This window comes from Andrena cerasifolii, chromosome 4, assembly GCF_050908995.1.
Source record: "Andrena cerasifolii isolate SP2316 chromosome 4, iyAndCera1_principal, whole genome shotgun sequence".
NCBI classification, from domain to species: domain Eukaryota; kingdom Metazoa; phylum Arthropoda; class Insecta; order Hymenoptera; family Andrenidae; genus Andrena; species Andrena cerasifolii.
The window spans coordinates 11,391,266-11,416,877 of record NC_135121.1 but is presented as its reverse complement, the minus strand read 5'-3'; the positions used below and the strand labels follow the sequence as shown (position 1 = coordinate 11,416,877).

The 25,612-nt window shown below is 49.3% G+C and overlaps 1 protein-coding gene across 4 annotated transcripts in view; it reads right to left on the bottom strand.

The window, feature by feature from the left end:
• Pxb (putative Hedgehog signaling attenuator pxb) overlaps window positions 1-25,612 on the bottom strand; it is a 285,795-nt gene that overhangs the window by 72,507 nt on the left and 187,676 nt on the right. For 2 of the 4 annotated variants that reach the window (XM_076810053.1, XM_076810051.1), the window contains exon 2: window positions 2,744-2,921. The exons of 1 other annotated variant lie outside the window; for it this stretch is intronic. In XM_076810053.1, coding sequence (XP_076666168.1) covers window positions 2,744-2,905 — 162 coding nt within the window. In that variant the 5' untranslated portion in view covers window positions 2,906-2,921. Of the gene's footprint in view, window positions 1-2,743; window positions 2,922-18,920; window positions 19,590-25,612 lie in introns of those variants that run through there. One more of the 4 variants, XM_076810052.1, reaches the window with a different exon arrangement.

The following is a 25,612-nucleotide window of genomic DNA, read 5'->3' as shown; positions in this document are numbered from 1 at the left end:
TAAATGCGATTGGAAACAGCGTTACACCGATGCTGATATTTCCACGAGTTAATTTTAAACCATTCATGCTCACAGGAGCGCCACCTGGGACAATTGGTGCAGCAAACTCGTCTGCATGGTCCAATGAATTCTTGTTTCTACAGTTTTTGCACCATTTTATAAAAAAAAAATGTTCGAACATGAATTATTGATAAACTTGTTCTGTTGCTATTCGTTAACCGCGATAGTCACGTTTCTATCCCAGTAATTAATTTAGCTAAAAGGAGTGGTGTCGGTTTAACGACATTTCATCCGCAATCATCACATAAATGCATCCGCTTGTTCGAGGTGTATTTGGCAGTTTTAAATCGTTTTATAGCAGTGCGGCTAATAACTGGATGTTCTGTCAGGTAATGCAGGAAAGCCTATTTCAATTTATGAAATTGCAGCACTAATTGGCGCGGCATACCCAAAAGCTTTCACCCCTAATGATATAATTAAGGGCTTCAAGAGTTCTGGTTCATACCCTTTGTTGATGAAGACTACGTCCCAGCAAATGTATCTGATCGAGCATTACCGCAAGAAGATCAATTAGTCAAATTAGTGCAACCACTTCAAGATCATTCTATTCAAAGTACTTATACTATCCCCAAACCTAAATAGTGCAGATTCCTTAGCTATCATTACAAATCTGGATAACGCACCAGTTCCCTCAAGTTCCATATCCAGTCCAGAATACAATTCCTCAACTGAGAAGATAGTCACGCCAGAAATGATTAGACCTTACCCAAAAGCAACAAAACGGAAAACTACCAGGAGAGAACCTCCAAAAGGAAAATCTACCATTCTAATAAATACACCAGAGAAAATTGCGATTGAAGAGAAGAAAAGAACAAAAAATAAGAAAGCAAAGCGTAATATTTTATAGTTCTATGATATTTTATAAGTTTTAACATATTACTGTGACATTATAATAAACAGTTGTATTCATTTAAGCCTGCTTCTTTTTATTATGTATCATTATATACCCACTGGTCAAAGGAACAAGGGACTGTTGTACCTTTGACCAACTTTTCTGTTTTCTTAAACTGCGGTAAAAGATACAATAAAAGTTATTAAAAATATATGTGTTAGTAAAAGCTTAAAAAATTGATATGATCCCTTTTCCGATTTTTTTTCGGAGCAAAACTGAGGTGGAGAGATTTGAAAAACTTCAAACTGATCAAAGGTACAACACCTTCCTCTAACGGGCGAAAGCACCGCGCGAAATAATCCTTACGAGGACGCCTCGCATAAATGGAATTTTAAAGCGGTCGCAGCGAGCGGGGGTAGCGTGCGCGGGGATTACCGGGCGATCGTGAAAGTTGGCGATATTTTAACTGCGAGTTGGCTCGTTAAAAACTGCCCGCGCGCGGAGACGCGCCGAGAGGCGGGGAACAGAGGGACGGGGTCGTTTAATTACTCGAAACAATTCTGCGGACGAAATAATTTCCGCGCACGCGACCACGGATTAAATCGTCGAACTTTCGCGCCAAGAAGAATCCCGACGGGTGGAGCGACGACCAATAAACGAGACGGCACGCGGCGGGGATTAATCGGGCTCGGTGGCCGAGATTTATCGGACCGTAACGAGACCGGGGGAAAAATGAAGCCGTTCGGTGTCGCGAAATCCGCGGAGAATTTCAAAGGTTTGTCGCCGCGGCCGGCAACTTATTCGAGAGTTGAGGCACGCCAGCAGCCCGGGGCTTCCGGCCACCCCCCACACGGGCCACTTTAATTGGAATTCTTTCCCCGTCTTCCGTCTATATCGCGATGGCCCGTAGATCACGCCCAACACCACGAAAAAAGTTATAGAATTGCCGTATCCGTGTCCGCGCCTGGTCACATATTGTGGCTAGCAGTTTCCCGTCTACTCTTTGCGCTGATTCAATCCTCCCCCTGTGTCCGACGACTTCACAGATCGAGCCAAGATCTCGAGAAACGCTTTGTTAAGCAAACCATTTCCGCCGTGGAAAAAGTTACGCGAAGATTAACGGAGACGTGGAGAGGTTTTTGCCCGTCGAGATACCGCGCTCCCGTTTCAATTTGCTGGCGCCGGATAAAGAGATCCGGAATTTATCCAGCGCCGAAATCCCGTCCTTTCGATATGAATCGAGCAACCGTAGAATCATGTGATTCTGCTTCTTCCGACTGTTCTTCTGCGCCACCTGTTCCGCCATTCAATCCCGTAACTCGCGATTCTTATTCCACTCAACTGGCACGCCACCGTCGCTCTCTATTTCATTAACTCCCTAGATAACGGTAAACATCCTTGGTCGATCCTTTCCAAGCCTTGCCCCCGCGACGAGGGAAGAGCAAAGTAGCGGAGTTCAATCTCTTCGAGAGATTCAAGGAACCGTGCTGCGCGAAGACGGAATATTCGACAAGTTTTGGGAACGCGGATTACGTTGGAGAATATTTCATAAGCAGCGAAAAGCCGCGCGTCTCTCGAAGGCGGGCGAGAGGTCCAAGTATCCGGGGGAGTCGATGTAAGCCGCCCATCGGAAGATTGAACGGGAGATTACGTGTACACGTCGGAAGTTGAATCAAGAATTAACGAGCGCGTAATCTAATGGTCGAGCAGAAGCGGTCCGCCCGATGTTAGTAGCTTGAATCCAGCGCCGAGCAAAGTTTCCTTGCGCAGGGAGGGCACAGCTTTTGTTGTTCTCGCGGCATGGACGAGGAGGGACGAATGATGATGAAATAATGGAGAAATCGAACTCACCGGGATGGCGACGCAGTCTTCGATCTCGGTGAGGGGCTCCTCCGAGCAGAAGGTACCGTCGGTGAGGAAGGGTGGCCGAGGGGGTGGCGGCAACCGGAACTCAGGGGGTGGCCCGGGGCACTCGGGGCACTCCGTGCTCTCCAACGTCTCCAGCTCCTCCATCCTCCACCTCAGCGTGCTGAAAACCACACAGAAAATCAACGCTCGATTAATCCTATTGACAGAACTATTAATCGGCGCGGGAAGGATGCTCTATCTCGGCCAGGACCGTGCAGGTAATTTATTCTTCCCCCCATCCCGCTCGCACTCGAGCCGCAACGAATCGCGGCATGGATTTTATCCCCCGCGACCCACGGTGCGGAAATTTTGCGATTTTATGGCCAAAACTACAGAAATGAAATTTTTTAATTGTACAAGTTTAATACAAATGTCAATTGAAGAACTATATCCATTTTCGTGGTGAAAACATCAAAATTTATTTTTAATATATAAAATTCGGCACTTTTACGTTCTAATATATGAGAAACTAAATTATCAGAAAAACAGCATTTGCATTTATTTTGTCGAAATCAACAATTTATTTTCGTGGTTTTGGCCATAAAATCGCGAAATTTCCCCACTTTGCGAACGGCTGAATAATTCCCCAACAGTCGCGTTCAAGGGGGTTGTACGGACCTTTTAAAATCGAATTATCGACAGACAACGACTCCGGTTCCCCGAAGGTTACCAAACGTCTACACGAAAACAGAATGAAACGGTCGCGGAGATCTCGTTACCGCGAACCCCCCAGAAACCACGATCGGAGGGGGGTTGGGACGACGGCAAACCGCCAGGCGTCTGCGGAGCGAGCAAGAAAAAAGCAGGGAGAATCCACGAAACGGAAGGGACAACGAGGGGTCGTCGCTCAGATAAACTCGTTAGCAACCGGGTATCGTCCAGGGAAAACAGCCAGCGGTCTAAGCGAGGCAGTGGAAGCGGAGGAGGGTTGCCTCGCAGGCGCGACGACGCTCGAAAAAAATGGCAGTTTGACCGGGAAAGTTGGCGGCTTGGGGTTAAATTGATAACGGAGACCCCTCGCAGCGGTCGCAGAGTGGATTTCTGCTGGCTAATTAAGAGATACGCGTCTGGTAGCCGACCATTAGCAGCACAGGGCACCGTGACGCTGGTGTAACTCCCTCGATAGGGGGTGAAGGCGGTTTTTCGGCGCGCCACGTACCGTGGAAGACATATCAGTGGGGGTGTCTCGTTAGCATAGCAAGCACCTTCGGGTCAAGTCGTTCCAGTCGGTGCCGACTGCCTACTGCCGTTTGAGCGGTCCGCGGCAGTCGGTATGCTAATAGCGGAGACTTAATTACAGTCTCATAATGAATCAGTCACGCCACCGGTTCGTCTGTCTCCTATCCGTCGCCCCTCGCTCCGGCACACGCGATTGTATTCCCTTGATGAATTGTTTCGGCTCCTCCGCAACCCCCGACGGCGTCGTTCTGACCGAGGATGCGCGATCGTGTATCGTCGCAACGGAATAGGCAATCCGCCGATACGTCATACAGTAAGGGATATCCCCGTAAAAAAGTTTAAAAGAGGAAAAAAATTACGCCAAGTACATGAAATCAAATAAATCACAAAAGAATAGAAGATAATAATAATTAGAATATAAAAAAAAGATGTGAAATCAAAATGAGCTGCAGGTACATAAAGGTGCTTTCCAACTGCGATTAAGATGACAAACATTTTAATAATGTGAAGATAAAATGGACAGATATTTGCCTAGATGTCCGCGGCCTGGAAGTCAAATACTTGGCGTGGCCAGGCAAGGTCAAGGTGTCGATGAATAAGAATTATTTAAAAACGACACTCGACGTATAAAGGGTGTCTTTCATGTACTTGGCGAAGAGACCCTACCGCGTCTCTAGATTGCGGGGTGCCGGAGATGGTTCCGTGACGCATGTGAGGACAGTTTCCAATGCACTTAGGACACGAATAATCAAACGCAAGATACTATCGCGCTAGGATTCTATCTGCCCTCTCGGCTGGGACGCCGAGAGACATCGGCCAACTTCCATCGAACAAACACACCTTGGAAGCGGGCGAATTTTTTTAAAAGCAAAGTTCGACGCCAGTGTTTCCCCGAGTCGTTGACATTCAACTCGGAAGACGGGAGCGAGCTGAGGGGAACGAGGAGCGGCTCGCGTGCACGCACGAGCGAAAGGAACTAGGAGGAAGAGGCGGAAAGAAGGGCATCGGTGATGAAGAGGGTATCGAGCTACTATTTTACGCTAAGCGAGCGCAATAGCGAGGGCCGGGAGTGGACGAAGGCTGGTGAAAAGGAGAGAGGAACGAATGGCACGTAGGTGGAGGAAGCGGAGGAAGGAGAAGAGGAACACGTCCGCGCTCAGTTTAATAAATGCAGCCTTCCTTCCGTTCCGTTTCTTGGCTCGGCCCGATGTTCTACCTCGACGCTCGGCGACGCTGCAACCCCGTCGAGCTCCTCCGTTTCTTTTCCATCCCCCCGCGCCTGCCAGCGTCGCCCTTTCTCCGCCGCTGCTCTCATTCACATGCAGAGCAGAATGCGGACGAGCAGCCAACCGAGCGGCCTGAAGCGCTCATCTCGTTTCTGGCTCGGCTCCGCGCGGACCAAATCTCCGGTTCGCGTGATTTTTATTTAATTCTCCCCGATACACCCCCTCCCCGTCTCGTCCTCGCATCACCAGCCTTCTCATTCCGCGCCACCACGCACGTCCCTTTTCGCCGCGATACGGGCCGTATTCCGTTGCCGTTTCCTACGACGTCGAAATTCAACCGACGCGATTCTGTCGCGGCGATATACCCACCGCCATCGCGCGTGGAAACGAATCGCCGCGACGATGATTTCGTGCAAGGAGATGGTATTCAGTTCGATCTGATTGTGAGTCTGGCGAAGGTTGAGCCAGGCTGACAATGGACTGGGAATTTCTACTGTCAGTGGAATTACCGAGGAACGCGCGAGGCGGACAGTAGATCTACACCGTCTGTGGCGTGGCCATCATCGATCGACTTCTCGCGCGACACGGCATGCGGCCAGGGGTTGAAAACAGTTATGATATCGGTTTCGGTTCTCGAAACAGTTATGAGAACCGAAATAATCTTGAAACAGTTACGATTGAACACGGTTCTGGCCTGTAGCGGTTTCAGTTCCAGTTATACAGAACCGATATTATATCGGTTCCGTAACGGTTATATATCGGTTATACAGTAAACTCTCGCTATGGGCTGGGCTCGCCTCAACCATGCGTAAGCGCCTTTTAAATTATGATTAAATAATAAATCTGTGAAGAATAAATTGATTCTCAAAAGTAGTTTGAAATAATTTTTTTTTTAAGTTACGTTTAAGTTAAACCCTTATTAATTTAATTTTCATTCTACCATCGCACGTTTTAAAATACTTACGAACAATGTCGCATTTCTTTTAGCCCATTATGTCGACATGTTTTTAAATATCACTAATAACTATTATACACTACGACTAATATTAATTTGACGCTTAATTTAAAGTATTGCTAACACTAACAGCAATAACTTTCCTAATATGTACAAACTTACTACTAATTTTCTACTAATTATTTTTCTCTTTTCAATACTTAATTTACAGATACTGTCTTTCATTTCGGCTTCTCCTGCATTGATGGAGTTTTGAAAAGAGAGACACCAGATAGAGAGGACCAGCGATGGAAAGACTTACAAACAAATCGAATTTTCATTAGAAAACATTGATCGTAAATATTTTGGAACGTGCTACGCATACCCGATGCGTAACAGATAGGATACATTACTGTTATAAAACCGATGTATAACCGTTACGGAACCGATATAATATCGGTTCCGCAGAACCGTAACCGGAATCGAAATAGCCAGAAATTTCGGTTCCTTATAACAGTTATTTAGAATATCTGTTCTTCACACCTGTTTCAGTGAGAACCGATATATAACAGTTTGAAACCGTTATTCTCGGAACCGTTTCAACCCCTGCATGCGGCACCTTGGAATCGAACTGTATAAAGGAAGATAGAGGATCGCACAGAAGTAGACGGAGGATTTCATAGAATCAGCCGACACAATGTCGTTTCGTGGAAGCCTATCAGTGTTTTCCACTCGAACAGGACACCCCGATTTCCACGTTCCCGCGACAAACAGACTGATCATGGATTCCTGTATCCGAACTGCGAACGCGAGTGTATGGAAACAGAGCCACGACAAGGGCAGGCAACGGTGTATGTGACGGACCCATAGGAGAAGGCCTGCGAACTCGTCGTCCATTGTTTTGTAGGCCACCAGGAAGCGCGCAGAGCTGAGACTCGGTCAGGAATTACTCGAGAGTTAATTGGAAGCGCGTCGTACGATTTCGCGCGATAAATCTCGCGGTGGCTGCATCCGGGAGCAACGACAAGCCCCCGCTGCTCGAAATAATCCGTGACAACGGGCTCGAGGCCCGAGCTAGACGCCAGCACCGGCTGAAATTCGGCCGAATTCGTGAATTAGAACTGATGTTCCGCGTGCACGAAGGCGGACGTCCCCTCTAATGAAATTGCGAGCTCGCAGGACTGGCGGTCGCCAAAAAAATCGCGTCGCACTGGTCGGTTTTTGGCGGCAAGCAGTGTACGCGCACGGAAATTGCGTGGCGGTGGTAATAAATACGAGTACAGGCAGCGACCGGGTTAGCAGCTCGCGGTTTCGGCTCGGGAAAGCGCGAGCCAGGCTTTATCACGATGCGTAATGTTAGTCGTGTGACAATAGTCGCGTGGAAACGCGTGCTGGGGGGGCCTCACGCGTCCGGTAATTTCATTACGAGAACCTGGAGACAGCCTACGTGTCGCGCTCGCCAGAATAAATACGTACCCCGTATAACGGCAGGGTGAAAAAAAAAACAGAACAGAAATAGGGGGTGAGCTCTAGCGAGTCGCGTTACGCGAAATTTCATAACGTCGCCGTCCCGAAATTCACGACGTTCGCCATTCCTCCCGAAACGAATGTCGCCCCGGCTCGTATTTACGGCTGGCCGGATTCGTTTAATGTACTCGCGAAATGTGCCCGTTTCGCATTTCGGAGGAGCCAGCCGACGAACTATTAAACCCCGAAATGCCTTTCTTCGAGACCCGAGGCTTCGTCAATCGAAATTGGACGATAAAAACGAGCCCAGGACCAGGAGAAGCCGCCATAAAATTGCGTCGCGAACCGACGGCGTAGGCTGCCGTCGATGGTTATTCCAGCGACAGTCTGAGGTCAGATTCAGCGAGGGTGGGTTGAAAGAGAGACGAGGAGACGTGTTTAGACGGGCCAGCTGAGGAATGTCCTTCGGGTGAACCTTCGCGAGACGTCGCCCTTCGCCAACAGAGAGGGAGAGTTTAAATTAACTAGTTTTAATCCCGCGGGGAAACTTGGCGGTTCCGCGAATCCCTTTTGTCGAGCTCCGAACGCTAAGTAACCAGATTAGCGCGAACCAACCCCGAAACGTCGCGGGAATTGCGTTAATCCAGTTCCGAGGCCGCTGACGGCCGAAACGTTTGGCTAATCGTTTTAAAAAAGCAAATTCTCTGCCCATCGGCCGCTCCTTCGCTCCCAAAAGATCGCGGGGAACCTTGGCAGCCGATGGGGCTGGGAGAGGAGCATCTCCCGCGGGGGAGGTGGCCGAAAGTAGACGAGATTAATTCGAGGAGTCCCGAGATTCTGACGCTCGATTCGACGTCAGAAACTTGGGGCATTAATTATTATCATTACTACACTCGCCGGCGGCGCCGAGTTGGTATTTCGTTTCGCCGGGGCATCCATCATCGTTGAGAGGACTAAAGTTTCAAGCGTCCATGAATAACGTTGAATTGACTTTTCAATGCCTTCGAAGTTCATCAGGAGCAGGCTGCACAATAGGGAAGATGGATCTCGATGGGTCGCGAAGCGTATCTCCTGCGACGCGTTTCCCTTTCTGGCTATCGTTGGCTCGACGTTTCACCGTCACAGGAAGTCGATATTATCTAGCAATTAAACTATCAGGGCCATGATACCTGGCGTACCCACGAATCCGCGAACAATTTGCAGTTGCTTCGTGATTGTTGAAAATAGCGGTATTAGGGCGCCGTATCGTAAAGCCAACTGTGTACGGGGTAGAGTCGATAAAAATCAGAAATTCAAAAACGTGTTTGTAGTATGGATGGAACTTAATAAGAGGAGAGAAATTATTTTTGTGAAATTTAATAATTTTTAAATGAAATTTCGAATAACGAATAAAAAAGTTAACTTTGTCCGTCGAATAAATTCTCATCGAATAAAGAAATTAACTTTATTCGTCGGATAATCTAAAGTTAAAGTGACTTTTGTTTGATCCTTATTTAAATAATTTTTATGTAGTTAATTCCCAACTGTGCCTGCAAATAACATACTGGATAACTTCTTCATTAAATCATAGCTTTCTGTTTGTTAGGTTATCATACCTATCCTTATTTACTTTATTTTTCTGCAGGACAAGGTAGAAAGAAGGCTAAATGAACATCTTATAAATTAATTTGAATTACTAACAGATTAAACTTACAGATAAGAAAAATTTGGTCTCTACTGGTTGACAGTCTATTGGTCGGTACTGTACGACAAACACGGGGAAACATTTTAGATCATGATATATTATGTAGAAAAAATATTGTAAAACTAGGGCGTTTTAGTAAACTTAATAGACTAGAGATAGTATAGCTAATAGACCAAAATCATTTACTCACGTGAGAAACACAAGATTAGCTTTAAAAAATAACATTTAACCCACTGAATATCAACGTAGGGTAAACCAACCAGTGAATGACCGAATTGTTGAATCTATGAACCTTTGAGATTAATACTTGATATATTTATGTATAACAACAAAACAATTTTTGAAATTGCATTTAAATTTAGTTTCCTTAAAATTTCTATAAAAATAATTAGTTATTCTTATCGCAATTAAAAAAAAATACAATTATAAAACTCAAAACGTATAGAAGCCCAGTAAATGACCGCATACCTTTAATAAGAATTGTATTTATTAATGTTTGCTTAATAGGAGTAACCAAAAAAAATATAGGATATTAAAAGTGCAACTACACTCCATTTACAAGCATATAATAATGTTTAAATTTATAACTGACATTTCTTTGCCTAACAGTCATTCACTGGTGTGCGGTCACTTAATAAATAATATGACCCCGTAATAGGTTATAGAGAATCGTGATTTTCAATTATTAATAAAAATAAAGTGCTAATATCTGGTCGAAGTAGCGAGAACTCGCTTCGGTCGGTACTGTAAGCTGGTCGGTACTGCACGACTCTGCCCTACGTATCGAGAAGTGGCAGCGAAGCGTAGGCGAGCACTCTGTCGACAGGGGAGTGGCGTTGGCGATTTCGGTCCGCGTAGACCCGGTGCGGCATTATTTCAGTATTAGCGTGGCACACCGAGCCAGGCCGTATCTCCCGGTTAAGTGATACATAGAAACTGGACCGACGCACGCGTTGGCGTGTGCACGTTGCAGTGTACGCAACCACCTCGCTACCTGCAGCTAATACGCGTCACGAAGATGATTATTGCTGTTTGCAAACAGCCGCGGGTAATGCCATCGATGGGCGTCCTCGCGATTATCGTTCTGCCTACCATCTCGCATTTCCTGCAGCGGAACGGACGAGTCGCCGTTTCCAGGGGATACCGACCGGAGTGAATCTCGCCGGACGAGCGTGGATTATGAAATATCGCCGATGCACGGGCAACGTACAGAGCCTCGACTACAGCCGTTCTCAAACAGTATTTTCCTCCCACATCGTTCTCAATTTGTCCGCTTTCTCTGACCCAGCGGCGTCCAGCAACAGTCATCAATTGCCGTGCTCGCGAGTTGAACGCGAGCGACGCGCGCCTCACTCGACCCACGCTAAGGGGGATCCATTTTAGTCGCTTTCGAGCCACGCCGCGTCGCTTTACCATTCTCAGAGACTCTTTTTAAACCTCCTCGACCATGGAGAATCCTCTCTCTCTCTCGATGCTCCCCGCGCGAGTCCAACCTGCGTGAAATCGTTCGAGGATCTCGCTCCGCTCCAATTGCGAACAAAGTACCTACCCTACCCGTCGAAACGATTCCTCCCCCCCCCCCCCCCACCCTCTGTCCGTCTAATCAAAGAAACCAATTACTCTAAACAAAAGAGCGATAACGATGTTACGAGGCCGCGGGGAATAATCGAATCGCATCCCACGGACCATCAAGGGCGAGAATGACGTTCGTTTTATGACGCGATGGTTAATGCAAGGTAATTCAGCTACGTGACGCGGTCGGGGACGAGGAAGCCTGGCGCACGTAGCGTCGGATCACGGCAACATAACTCACGCGGAAAAGACCCAAGGCGTCCTCCTCGTCTCTATGTTAATCTTCCCTTCCCCCGTGGCCCGGCGGACGTCGCTGTAACGCGACCCTCCTCCCTCTTCTTTCCATCCTCTTCGCGGCTCGTTTACTCGAGAATCGCCGATTACTGGCTTCAACTTGTCGGACCACACCGGGCGACAGGCTTCGCGGTACCAGTTTACACGCTTGGAAAGCCGCTGGGCGGGAATCCTTGCGAGAGGAGACAACGCGCGCCGCGATTAAACGCGGAACAGGCGTCTCTCTTCGAGACTGGTGTCACTGCAATCGGCGATAAACGTCGCCAACCACTTCGCGGAGATCATCCCGTTCGCGCGAGCGTCCACGTCGGGGCGTATCCACCACAGTCGTCGAGCAACAAACAGTGTTAGCGCTCCGCTGACAACGCCGCGACAGGGGGGCGCAGGGTTGGCCCGTTCGCATCACCGGCTATCCGATCGCGTGACCGTTGTTCGAAGCGTCGAAACGGGACGCAATCGAATTCAGCCGCGAAACCCTCTCGGAATTTCAATGCGAGTAAAGTAGCCGGGCTCCATTTAGGCGCACGAACGGTTGGAAGACCGTTAACGACTGGAAAGGCCGACGAGACTTTTTCCCGCCATCTGATAACGAGGGACGCGTGTTCCGCCGCAGACGCGCAATTATTTCGCCCGAATTTTCGCCCGCAGCTCGGGCTCATTACGATTATGCATGCAGCCGGGATCGTTTCCGGCGGTATCTCTGCGAGAAAATTGCTCCAACGTGCGTAAGAGATGTTATTTATAGGTGGACGCGGACAGTAGAAAGGGTGGCGCGCGGCTACCGAACAGGAGGGTCGTGCCAAGGGCGCAGCTCTCGATTATTTCCGCAGCAGCGGCGCTGGCCAACCGCAGTGGCCCTCCCACGCCTTCTCGTAACTTTCGTTTTGATTCCGAATCGGCTGCGACTCGGTTTTAATTAGGGACACGGGCTGATTTAATAATTTCCGCCCCTTAAATGGGCGCGACACCCCTCGCAACTCGGCGCACGTGCGAGCGATCAGCGCCCGTCTCGTTTCGGCGGATGCTGGATATTCCGGCGCAACGAGTTGTTTATTAAATTCGCAAATGCTACCGCGACGGGATTGTGCTTCTTTTAAAGCGAGATTGTCGTTTGGAAGATGGCCAAGATTACGGGGTAGTTTCGGGGCAAGAATTCTGGCTGAGGGATACAGGAATAACTAATTACATGCATTCTATGCTTCGTCGTCGTTATTGAAATGTTTCTTCCTGATTACTACTCGTATCGATTCCACGAATTTTACTTGGCACACCGTCTGGCTGTATTTCAGCTCTCCTGTAATACGATTCACTGCCGTGCCGTTGCCCGCGTAGGGGAGACTGTTGTACCTCGGGCATAGTGTACCATGAAACCTTGTCTATTACTGGATAGTGGTGCTATATAAACAGTTGAAACTCATTACAGGTTGTAGAGAATGCCGCTAGGTAAGGTGAATGTCCCAATTTCTGCTCACTTAAGAGGAAACTCGTCATAAAGTTGACACTTTGTCAAGACTACTGGCAAAATTCCGGAATTCATGAAGCGCTTCCTTTCGATTATAAACCAAAATTTGACAGTGTTCGATAGTACAAGAGGTTGTGTTCCATGGTACATGACCATGTTGTACCATGGAACATTTTGCACGGCACTGACATTACAATTTTTAACTTTCAATATCACTGTAAAACACAAAAATAATTACAGAACGTTGTACAGGAATATTCTAATTAAAAAATATTCTAACCAAAAAATGAAAAAAAGTAAAATGGTAAAAAGTGTTTCATGGTACAACAGTCTCCCGTAAACCACACAGCTCGTCCCGTCTAATAAATAATAATAGCAATAATTCCTGTCGGATGGAGGAAAGTTTCTGTACCTCGACGAGCTACCTTCGGACTGCGGGCTCTCGAGGGGAGGCGCGCGACACCGCGCACAATGGAGTCGGGGAAAAAAAGGAGCTCGATGAGGGCCGACAGTCCCACGGACGCGAGATATGAAATTATTTATAAGACCGGCCAATAAGCTATCAGAAAGCTATTAAAAGTTTTCGCAATCCAGAAATAACCTCTGCGCCCGACGATATTCCCCGGAGGGTGATCTCCTGCTCGTAACATTTCCCAAGATCCCCCGGAGCTGCGCGTCGCTACGAGCGATGCGTGCCCGTTCAACGCACTCTTTTCCCCCCTTTATCCTCCGCCGTCTCTGCGACAGTCCTCTTTCCAACGATTCTTCCATCTCAGCCACCCGAAGAAAAAGAAGATTTCCGGCGTCCACGCTGCTCCAGACCGTGTGCGCCCGGGAAAATGGAACGTCTCCTCGGACGTCTACCCCTCGAACCACGTCTGCGACACCCCTCCCTCGAATCCAGACATCTCCAACCCGTCCGTGCAATTTTTTACCCAATTCCTTTGTAGCGGGGCACCGGAGCCTCCTCCTCGATCTCGAAAACCCTCTGCCTCAAATTTCCGCAAAGATTTCTCCCCTCTCTGTTCTGTTACCATTTTTCTGATTAGGGGGCAATCGCGCGCTATCGATCTCGCGAGCAGAGACAATGCTAGCCGGCCGACGAGCCTCCCTCTTCGCCGGAGCTGACCGCAGACGATCGCGCGGGCGTAGGCGCGCGAGCGACGAACAATAAAGCAGAGAGCCAAGCCGCAAATAGCGGTCGGTGAAAAGGAACGTGTAAATTCGCAGGGCTTAACGATCCGTAAATCTGCGGGCATCGGGAAATACGCAGACCGCCTACGCGCAATAATTTTCCCGCGTAACGATCCGCGCGCCCGCGGCCACTCGCGAGGGCGCGTGTCGTAAATAAAGGTCGGGCAAAACGGCGCCTGTCACGAAGACGAGCGACGCCAGGCAGCGCGCTGCCTTTCCAATCCTAACGATTCGCTTACAATTTCCACGCTCGTTTCCACCCCTCTGACTGGCGACCCTCCTCGCAACGGCGAACAAAGATGTTCGGATGCATTGTCTTTGCAGAAACAGGGAAGAATCCTGACTGCAAGCCCAATATTTGCAAGGAGCCGAGAGGACGAGCGTCTTTCACTGGAGGTCGAAGTCCGGGGAGGAAAAATCAGTGCATCGATCGCGATCGCTTACGCTCGCGGATAAATTTGTAGAACGCATGAAAGCGCAGCGGTGGCGGCGCGCTGAGTGCTCTGCAAATATTTGCGCTGTGACGAGTCGCCATCGATCTCCCCGACGATACAACGACAGAGAGTGTTTGCAGACACGCGGAGACAGAGGAGCGATCGGGGGCTAGAATGGCAGCCGGCAATCTCGCAGGATGATCCCCCTCGGGCAGTATCGATACTCTCGTCACGAGTGTCACAATTGCCGGACGCCGTTGCCATTGCCATTGCCGCGGCCAGCCTCGCAAAAGTTGAACGCGATTGGGCGGGGGCCGAGACAGCTCGAAACTGTCGCGAAACTGTCCTCCCCGGGAGCTACAGAAACAAAGTTCGCACCCTCCACCACCTCCAGCATCGCCACCTCGTCCTCTATCCTCTATCTCTTGCTCGGTCAGGTTATGAAGCAGCGAAATTTCGCGATGGTCATTCTTGCCCCTCGTTTCGTTTCCTCGATCGCAGGCCTGGCCTCGCTGTCGCGGAGAGATCCTTCTCCACGGCGCTTCGCGTCCAAGAAACGAATTTGGGGGAGGACCGGCGAAAACCCTGCGGCCGCTCCTGGTAAACGGTGGCACCGTTTCGTTCTGACGTAAGTTCGCAATACGCAATATTGACGTAATTTTCCAATATCCAAGTGTAGCTGGGGAGCAGGAAGCGCGATACGCCCGGCCACTTCCGAGAAACGCTGTAGTTAAACTGTTGCCCCCGTTACCGATATTGGGCTCCACTTCAGCTCCGCTTCCATTTCACGCGGGTCCCTCGATACATTAATTCCATGGCCGCCTGCTCGAAAACTTCAGCCTTCCGACTGTTCGTTCGTCGATTCAAGCGGAATCTCGATGAAAGGGAAGGTAACGGGACATCCAAAACTACTCCCGGCCACCCTTCTCGGCACAACCTAACAACCGCCCTCGTAACTTTCTTCCTTCCACCTTTTCCCTCGCGGAACGCCGTTACACCACCCTCGCGCGCTCCGTGGGGAGAACTTTTGCACGCACGTGTTTCGCGTTTCTCACCGGTGCTTTATTAAACCCCGAGCCCTGCCGAGCACGAAAACGACTTTCGGAGTCCCCGCGAGTCAGGTATTCGGCGGGGGTGGCCAGACGCGGTGCATGGAACGCAACACTCTCGCGACTCTGCTTCCTCGCAGTTTACGATCTGAGCAACGCTTGGCGGTGTATTTTATAGCCGAAACTTGGACTTATGGCTCGGCAGCTTGATTGTGATTAGTGTCACCTCGAGAAGAGGAGTTTTAGCGATCGTATTGAACCGTTTAAGGGGAGGTTCCGGTCTAAAAGGCATTTTTTTTTATTTCATTTTTCGAATGTTCAAGATTTTAGGAATACGTGTTTAAAAGGATTTGTTGGAGTTCGTAAAATTCCCGAAGTTATAGGCATTTCAGTAGCGGTTAATGCATGGGCAACAACCGACCACTCGGCGCCCACGTAAAACTTTAAAAGCGTTTTTCTCGAAACAGTGTTCTCAAAACGGTGGGACCTGTATTTCCAAAAGTTATTATCCGATTCGACTGAAACTTTTTTTATTTTGAAGAATATACTTCTGGCTAGGGGGATGCCAGAAAAACGAACAAAAAATTGAAAATTTATAATTTGCGAAGGTGTTGAAAGGATGAAAAATATTGAGAAAGTGATTTCAAACTTCAAGTGTCGATATTTTCTAAAATAATGTATTTTTTGTACTTTTTCTGGCTCCCCCCCCCCCTAGCCAGAAATATATTCTTCACAATAAAAAAAAAGTTTCAGTCGAATCGGATAATAACTTCTGGAGATAGACGTCCCACCGGTTTGGATCAATTTTTTGACGCCTTGACTTTAACGACTCCGCAGTGCCGTCTGCAATGATTAATTATAAAACAAAAAATATATTTCTATAATCTAAAGCATCCTTAATACAATGCAAAAAATCCCATTAAATTATATGTAGTAGTTTTCCTTTAATTAATTCCTAAATATCACCTATTTTTTGGGGCTCTAGACCGGAAGGTCCCCTTAAGGGGCAGGGAATCCAACGTGGCCGAGGCAATTGGGCTGACCGACAATTAGCATTATCGAAATGGAGCATCGTCCGAATGTCATTAGAGGAGCCCGATTTCTGCACGATAATCGTTACAGTTACAAATATTTCCGCAAACCTTTACGGGAGTTTGCTTCGCCAGGAATTTGTGGGGGTGAAGGGAAAGTCGATCCATGTGCCCGTTGCTGCGCTGGCCGCTGCGTGCTTCCATCTGCCGCTGCTTTCGCGGACTATCGGCACTGTCCACTGCCAAGGGCGCGAGCCGGACGACTTTTCGAGAGGACACCAATTATTCGCGCAGAGGATCGATGTGTGCAGTAACAACGGAAAAAAGGGACGTTTACGAACGATTGATAAAGTGTTTCGACGAATTCGCGATTGAAAACATTGGGAAGAACGCGACCAAAGCGGGTATTTTCGGAGGTTCTCGCGGAGGGCCAAGTTCTGCAGCGCAGTCAAAATAAACCGACCGGTGTCCCGAACAGAAAACGAATTCCATGGGCAGTGGCGTGGCTCGAATTTCCACCGCGAACTCTCGCCCCATAAGTTCCTAATAACTGTCAGCGACAGGCGAGCCGGTTGCCACAGGATCCTGGCGAGTTCGTGGGAGTCTCGAGATTATTTCTAATTCCATCCCCGTTGTGCGGTGCACGAGCACGGTCTCGTCGCGGCTTCTTTAAATCGACCCGAGCGTTTCGCCGCTGCAACGTATTACCGGGGCTTTATGAAAAGAGGCGGCAGCCACCGAAAAGCATCGCGATCACCTCCGTCGCTCACAATTTAGCAAATGGAACGGCCACGTTTCCGCGGAGTTCCGCGATTTACTTAATTAGCGCGATGAAAATTCTCCATTGCGGCGGGCAATCGGGCGTAAACACAACACCGTGATTCGATGGAAATTAACCAACAGGTGAACGAACGGAAGTGCCGTCGCGGCGGTTTGCCAGCGCCGTGATAATTCGCGAAAGGAGCGACGGGAAGAAAACCGCCAGCCTCGACAGAATTCAGAATCGTTAAGGGGACCTTCCGGTCTAGAGCCGAAAAAAAATAGGCGATCTTTAGGAATTAATTAAAGGAAAACTACTGTATATAATTTAATGCGACTTTTTGCATTGTATTAAGGATGTCTTAGATTATAGAAATATATTTTTTGTGTTATAATTAATCATTGTATACGGCACTGGGGAGTCGTTAAAGCCAAGGCGTCAAAAAATTGATCCAAATTGGTAGGACCTGTATCTCCAGAAGTTATTATCCGATTCGACTGAAACTTTTTTTGTTTTGAAGAATATATTTCTCGCTAGGGGGGAAACAAGACAAAAGATACAAAAATTACATTATTTTAGAAAATAACGACACTTGAAGTTTGAAATAATTTTTCCCCAATATTTTTCATCCTTTCGACGCCTTCGCAAATTATAAATTTTCAATTTTTTGTTCGTTTTTCTGGTATCCCCTAGCCAAAAGTATATTGAGCAGAATAAAAAAAGTTTCAGTCGAATTGAATAATAACTGTTGGAAATACAGGTGCCACTGTTTCGAGAAAAACGCGTTTAAAGTTTTACATGAGCGCCGAGTGGCCAGTTGTTGCCTATAATTTCAGGAATTTTACGAATTTCAACAAATCCTTTTAAACACGTACTCCTTAAAGGTTGAACACTCGAAAAATGAAATTAAAAAAATCGACTGTTAGACCGGAAGGTCCCCTTAATCTCGGGCGACGGTTCGCGGGTATCGATCACCGCCGCGGCGTCGGCTCTTTTCAATTCCCGTCGGGGATGCTTTATTTGTTTGCCCGCTGCGTTAAGCTCAGCCTTTCTACGCCAACCCCCGACGCACGCGGAATCCCTCCCCAGCGCTGGCGAATTGAATCCAGTGGCGACGGACCTACCGCGTTACGCAAACCGCGGAAAAATGACTGCACCGTGGATCCTCGAGGGCGATAACCGACGACGCTCCGTGGAATCTGCTCGCGAACGAGCAACGGCAAGATTTCATAACGCGAGGATTAAAGGGAAGCAGGCGTGGCCTGTCCAGAAATTGCTCGTGGAAACCGAGTCACGAACGGTTTAATTTCACTTCTCGCGGCGTGGCTTCGACTTCGAACGAGCAGGATTATTCCGAACGAGTTACCCTCGCTCGGTGAACAATTGCTGGTGTTCAAGGCTCGGGAGCCCAAGCCGTTTCGCGTACGGGCAACAGATTTTCGGGGCGAACCGATCCGACGGCGGCCACTCTGGCAAATCCGAAATCGATGCCTGGTGAATCGCTCGGGTCACTTGCCACTTTCACGCTGGACTCGGTGTCTGTCGGAATAGCCGGTATTCCGAATCGTATCCTGTATAATCCGCTTTCCAGGGGGGAAAAAAGCTCGCGGAAACGCCACGATGTCGGGACTCGGGGGTTGTGTCGCGAGGCCTCCACGTGACGACCGAACGTGGACGCGATTTACACCGGTCGAAAAGGTAAGTTTGCCAGCGAAGCGAGCTTTCCAGCGACACGTCCCATTTCCAAGCCCTATTACCCGGTCACCGAGGCTAGTTTCCACTCGCAATTTTCGCTTACAAGCTGTCGCGACGAGTGGGCAGGAAGGGTGCCTACCTCAAGAATTCGGGCGACACCTTGCCGGTCTGCTAGCAGCGCATTTCCTTCGAGAACACGGACACCTTCCTCGTGGCTGGGAGCGCTGGCACACCACTCGTATCACAGCAAACACAAGGATTTCTGGCTGCCTTTTCGGAGGATGCGTGTATCCTTGTACCTGGGATCACTCCGTTTCTACTATCTCACGAATATCACTCTGCCACGATGCGTGCGTTCTCGGCGACGCGATCACTTTCCCGGGGATCACTGGTCGACCTATTCCTCGTCCTTTCGACGAGAAACGCAGCCACGGATCTCCGCGGCAGATGAGTCGACGAGACGGAGCGATCGCGAGCCATACGCCGGCAACGAGCACGATAATCCAACGTGGTCAAGCACGACGCAACGATGCACTTCTCGATGCACTCTCGATCATTCGTACTTCGCTCTCACTTCGGCTATGCACTCCGAAAGATTTCACCGTTTCGCACAGCAACAAAACTTCGCACTCGTATCCCGTGGTCTCGCACTGTCGATCCTCGTTTTCGACGACTCTCCAGCGAAATACGCGCGACCGATCGCGAAACGCTTCTGCCCCGCGGGTCAGGCACCCTCGATCTCTGAGCAACTTGGAGCACGCGGTGCGGCAACGACGTAGACTCAAGTGACAACGCTCGCTGTCGGCGGCGCGCGGCACACTGTTGCTCGCCGTTTTGTCCCGACCGTTCGGAGGCTCCGTTTCGTGCCTACCCCCACTACCTCGCGCTCTATGTTCTATAGCACGTTCCAGCTTCCCTCTCCGCCGATCATCCCCCACTTTGGTCGCTGCGCTAGCATCCCCCACCGCTCGGCCGACTTGTTTCTTTGTGGTGCGTGGCAGACTCCTTTCACGAGGGTGCAACGGAGAGGGTTCCGTAGGGGTTGAGTATACGAGCCGGAGGGCGGAGGACAGAGAGCGGTGTCGTCCTTTTAGAGCGTGAACACGGTGACTCGACGGGGAAAAAAGAAACACCCGGGGTGTGGAAGGTGTGCGCGTAGAGTCCAGGTTCAGAGGCTACGTTGCCCTTTGCGACGTGCCTGCACCGTGGTGCCCTCCACCGTCCCGACCGCGGCATACAGGGGTGTTTCGTGTCGACGGGCTGGCACAATGCGTCCGCGGGGTTGAATGACAGGACTTCGCGAGTCGAGCCTGTTCCCGCGGGGGTTGCGACGAGACAAAGTCGCCGTTATTCGCGCCGCAGTTGCTTAACTGCACCGCGGACGTTTTCCATGGGGCACTATTCATTACATTATCCACGTCGGGTCTGAAGATCGTCGGAGCGATGCGTCTACAGCCGAGACACGCTTGCCAGGACGATGACGCAACGGGATTGATGCTGTGACCAGATATTTTCTGTTCCAATGCCGGACAAGCAAGCAAGCAAAAAAGAAAAGGGTTAACAGATCCGTGAGGAGATCTTTTCCGTAGCTTGTTAAAGCATTTACAATGTATTTAAAAATACATACTTGTGATTATAAAGTGATACACTGAAACGAAATTAGAAATATTTCTTTTTTCACAATAAATAGAGTAGAGGAAACTCAAAACAAAACGTAACAAAATTCTAAACGCAATATTGACGATTTATAGTTCAAAGAGTTAATTTTTTTCATAGATTCCATTGTTTTGTATCATTAAGATTTACAATTATAATTGTAATACTTAATAAGTTTATTTTTATTAACGCGTCCCTTTCATGACTTATACTCTCCCATTTAAAACCACCTAGTCGTAAAAGGGACGTTTCCCATTTACTTGAAAATCGAAGATTTTGTTATTCTCTACTACAATTGCTGAGTTTGTAATATACTTTTATTGAAGGGAAATAAACACGCTTTCTACTGATGTACTTGTTTTTTAAATACCTATAACGATATCGTCAGAAATGGAGGCTAAACAAAAGTGTCCATTTTATAGCACCTCTCCCGTACTTGGCTATTAACTAGTTTCGTTGCGCGTGCACAGGAAACTGCATTAGAACGAAGCAGCGTTAACGGAACATCCGTCTCCTTATCGTGGCGGCGAGGTCGCCGGCGTTGCATAGCGTGAAAGAGCAACGGAACTCGCGCGTGGGATATAGGTCGCGAGCTTAGCCAGCCACGCCAACCACGTTCTTCCGATCGCGAACAAGTGGATGCCTCCTGCAGCTTAGACAGGGGTATAACCGTAGATGTTCGTAAACGGAGAGTGGATACGAAGGTGTACGACTGATCGAGTATAAGATCTCGCCCCCTGACTCAACGACCACTGGGTTCCTACGACGCCTGCCATCCGTGCCTAGCGTCCAATCATTTCGATAGGATCGGCTTAGCAGATTGAAGAGTACCGAGCGCTATCCCAGCGGCGATACGCTTTGAGCCACCGGCCACACACTTGGCCACGCACTCCCACACGCATAAATGCAACAAGGCGAGCGCATCGTGAAAATGCAGCCGGAATTGCCGACTATGTTCTACAGCCGTAGCGGCGCACTGGATAGAATTAATTAAACGCTTCTTCCCCCACCTCCGTGTCGGCGTAGGTGTATTTACCCGATGGGCTTTGAGGATCGGATTCCAGGCGCCCCGTGAGAGAAGGTCCCGTCGTTTGTTCCCTCCACCCTTCCGCGCGATCCCTCCCTTTCACTCGCCCAATCTCTCCCTTTCTCTTTCGTTCCAGCCTCGCACCCCCGCGTTCACATGTCCCTCTTCGTTCTTCGGCGGCGCGCTGCTCTTCCAGGCATCGGTATTTCCAGAGGCAGCAGGGACTACCGGCGGATATCCGCAAATACCGCGAACGGGTATTTGGAAATCCTTTCGCCGGGCCGGTGGCTCGCGAAGGGAAGCGGTCTGCGGCGTCTGGCGTCGCCTCGCGTCGCACAGCGCCGGGGACTTCAAACGAGGCCGCCTCTGCGGAACAGGTTCATGCCGAAACGGTCCATTGTGGTTATTGTAGTACTCGCGATATTGTGCCGGGCCGCGATGGACGCTCTTCATCGGCCTGGTAGTAGTGTAAATGGCGGATCTAGCCCCCTCGGGGTTTGCGCGCCCCGCAGCTACCCCCGCCGACCGCAGACGCGGCACGGCGAGATTGAACGAAGCGAGCTCGCGCGCAAAAACCTGCACCCCCCCCCTTGCGGACGGGGATGAGTGCCGATCGGGCCGCGAGAATCTACGATCCCTGAGATTATTCGCCGCTGAGGGTGGACGGGCGGACGCTGGCGCCTACCCCGAGCGGCGACAGCTTTTCTGGAAGCGCTCCAAGCGAGGCTTGTTTGCCGAACGCCCAGCCGAAAGGTGATGCAGCGAATTTTCCGAGTGTTTGCTAAACATCCTCCTGGAGGTTGTGCATCGTGTCGCCGAGTGGATCCTCGTCGACACGGCTCCACGCGTCCCCGGAAAGGCGTTAATGCATTCCGTGAGAGAGTGGACGAAAGCGGAGAAAGGGTGGCTGAGTTGCTCGAGGATTTGCCAGACGACCTGCCATGGTTGTCTCGGAGAACCACTCGCGACACAATTCGTCTGCATCGCTGAACGAGCCACTCAGACGTTGAATAACCTTCCAGTCCTTGGATGTTTAATTACCGCGTCATCGAGAATCCACAAGTGAGACGCGAATGTTCGAAGCATCGATCGAAGCTCGTCTGGACGGAAACGGGCCCGTATCGAAGGGCGGCTGGAAAGCAGGATCGAAATCAACGGGACGGTTAAGAGTTTAAAACGCGAGCAAACATAGCTTCGGAGAGCGCGGGGGCGGGCGAGAGCCCTGGCCGCAGCGGTTGATTCCATCGTGGTGGAAGATTGCGCAGTCTGTTTGCGAGGGATGATGCATCGTTCGACAAACACGGATAATCTTCGTCGGTTTTCGGGCGTCAGAAGTTTGTTTAACCTTCCTCGAAAACACGCGAGATAGCCAGTGTATCCATCCGTGAGAGCAAATAGACCGAGCAACTTGTCGTATCTCTGGAGAGGCACTCCCGACAAAAACACGCGATAACCGCGCCGAAACGTAAAGTTCGTTGCTCTTAAAAATCCCTCCGAAAAACGCTGATAAACCTCTAATGACTCTCCGACCTCCTTACTATACAGGTCTCGAAGGAGATATCCTTCACTTCTTCAGAGCCGTTCCGCGTTCTTTCCGAGTTTCTCCGCTTGCTCCTCCAGTCGGTCCCAAAATTGATCGCGCAGGTTATCGACGCGTTATCGGGGGACAAGGTCCTCCAGCGAGCGTACGTATCTCCTGGACCAAGGTGTCCAGTGTCCTCGATTACCTCCAGAACGAGCCGTGGTCGCCGTGGCCCGCGTGCTTTTAAATAAACATGAGAGACGCGTCGTCGAAAGTCACGACTCTTGTCCGTGGAGTTGGACCGCGAGCGGCCCGGGGACGGAGCGAGGATCGTACGAGAGATCGTGTAAAGACGATAACGGGGACATCGATAAGATTAAACAGCGCGGGTACAAAGAGCCGAGTTGTCGTCCGAGACCCGTGTCGACGCTCGAACGGTTTTCCTGGACAGTCTTCGATCCTCAAAGGCGCCCTCGTGTCAGCCGGCACGGTGACCACGAAAGTCAACCACGATCAGGGCTTGAAAACTGTGATAATATCGATTTCGGTTCTCCAAACGGTTGTGAAGAACCTTTATTCCGAATAACTGTTACGAAGAACCGAAATTTCCAACTTTTATCTGTTTCGGTTACGGTTCCTATTTCCTTCCTCATATCGGTTCCATAACCGTTATTTTTTCGGTTCTATATCGGTTCCGAAACGGTTCTAGAATCAATTCTTGTATCGACTTTTTCCTAATTGATATCATTAATTATTGTAGCTGCAGATTACTGCATATGTGCATATTCTTTACAAAATCCTTATAGAAAAAGAAGAAACATGTATCATATATAATAAAGCGTTGATATAAATAAATCAGCTACATATTTTTTACATATACAAACACTATACCATTCAGAATAGGAAGTTAAAAGTTTCTCCTGTTTCTATAAGGATTTTGTAAAAAATATGAACATCTACAGCAATCTACAGCTACCATAGTGAATGATATCAATTAGGGAAAAGTCGATATAAGAATTGATTCTGGAACCGTTTCGGAACCGATATAGAACCGAAAAAATAACGGTTATGGAACTGAAATGAAGAGGGAAATAGGAACCGTTACCGAAACAGATAATAGTTGAAAATTTCGTTTCTTCATAAGTTATTTGGAATAAAAGTTCTCCAGAACCGTTTTAATCGGAACCTTTATATAACAGTTTTAAACAGTTAATTTCGGAACCGTTTCAAGCTCTGACCACGATGGAGGGCGGGAACGCCAAGGGGACAGGGCATTAAAGGATTTCTGACTATAAACAGCGTGAGTCATAGCGTTTTGACCCGCGCACGCGCCCTCTCCGATCGCCACGATAAAATTGATATTAATGGACCTATGAGCGGGACACTTTCAGTTTAATTCGTGGCGGTAATTTTCGGAGCGGCCGCTTTAACCCTTTTACAACGGGTAGCGACGAGGATCGTGCGTTGCTAGGAGTACCGACTTCTTACAACACGTTTCGTCACACTTCTCCACGTACGAACGTTGCGATTGTGATTTCTAGTTACCAGGTAACCCTTCGCTCGTCCATCTACCGTCGCTGCTTCATATATCACGCACGACTATATCCTCCGATATCCATCAACGAGACTCATTTGCAATACCATTGAAATCGTACGAACCTTCCACGTACCTGATCGAAGGCAGCTCGGTTTATCTAGAAGCTACGCGAGATCAGTTGCAAGATCGCGGCGCGATGGTCCCTACAAATCTTGCCACGTTGACGGGTTAATAAACGGGCCACCACGCGCAACGGCCGCGATTTTTATCCGTCCTAAGTATGTATTCGAGGGATACGGCAAAAAATCGCCATGATGGAACCGATGCACCGGCATCTACTGACCTCCCAGGTCTTCCCTGGCGATCGGCTCGACGGAGGCATGCATGCATGCACCGCTCCGACGCGTCTGTCTGCGCTCGGTGCCGAGGCCCAACTGATTTATGATCCAAAAAGAAATTACGAACGTAGGTGGACGATGATTTATCGTCTGGGAATAAATTGCGTATACCTATGCCTGGCAGGGGTCGTCAATCCGCGGAGGGCGTCGCGAAGGTAGCCGAGAGGAAGAGACACAGTCCTGGATGGAAACCGATAAACCGGCGTGGAAAAAATCATCTGGATTCGCAGCCAGTGCGTAGCCGTCGAAGGCCTTGCTCCTCGAGAACGCTGGGCTTCCCTGGGTGGGAATTTCGAGTACAACTTCCGTGGCTCTGACCTGTATCCTCCAGTAATGAATATTTGTTATCATCCATCCATTACTGCCGTTAGAACGAACGGTAATCCAATACGTTCAGTGGATTTTGACGGCACAGTTTGCCCACGGACATCTGTCGGTGCGCGTACCTCGGAGGATGGTCATTTTGCCGGACGAATTCGGGACAATGAAACCCACTCTCCTGTAATGAAAATTTGTCATTTCCCGTCTATTACCGTATCTATTACGGCAGCTGGACGAAATGTACATAGGACGGTGCGTCTGTAATATCGTGATTCATGTTTGCCACCGCGTCCACCAGCTGGTACGCGAGGCGCGCGGCGCGCCGTCTGATCCTTGGCTCAACTCTTCGCACCGCTCAAAGGACTTAGAC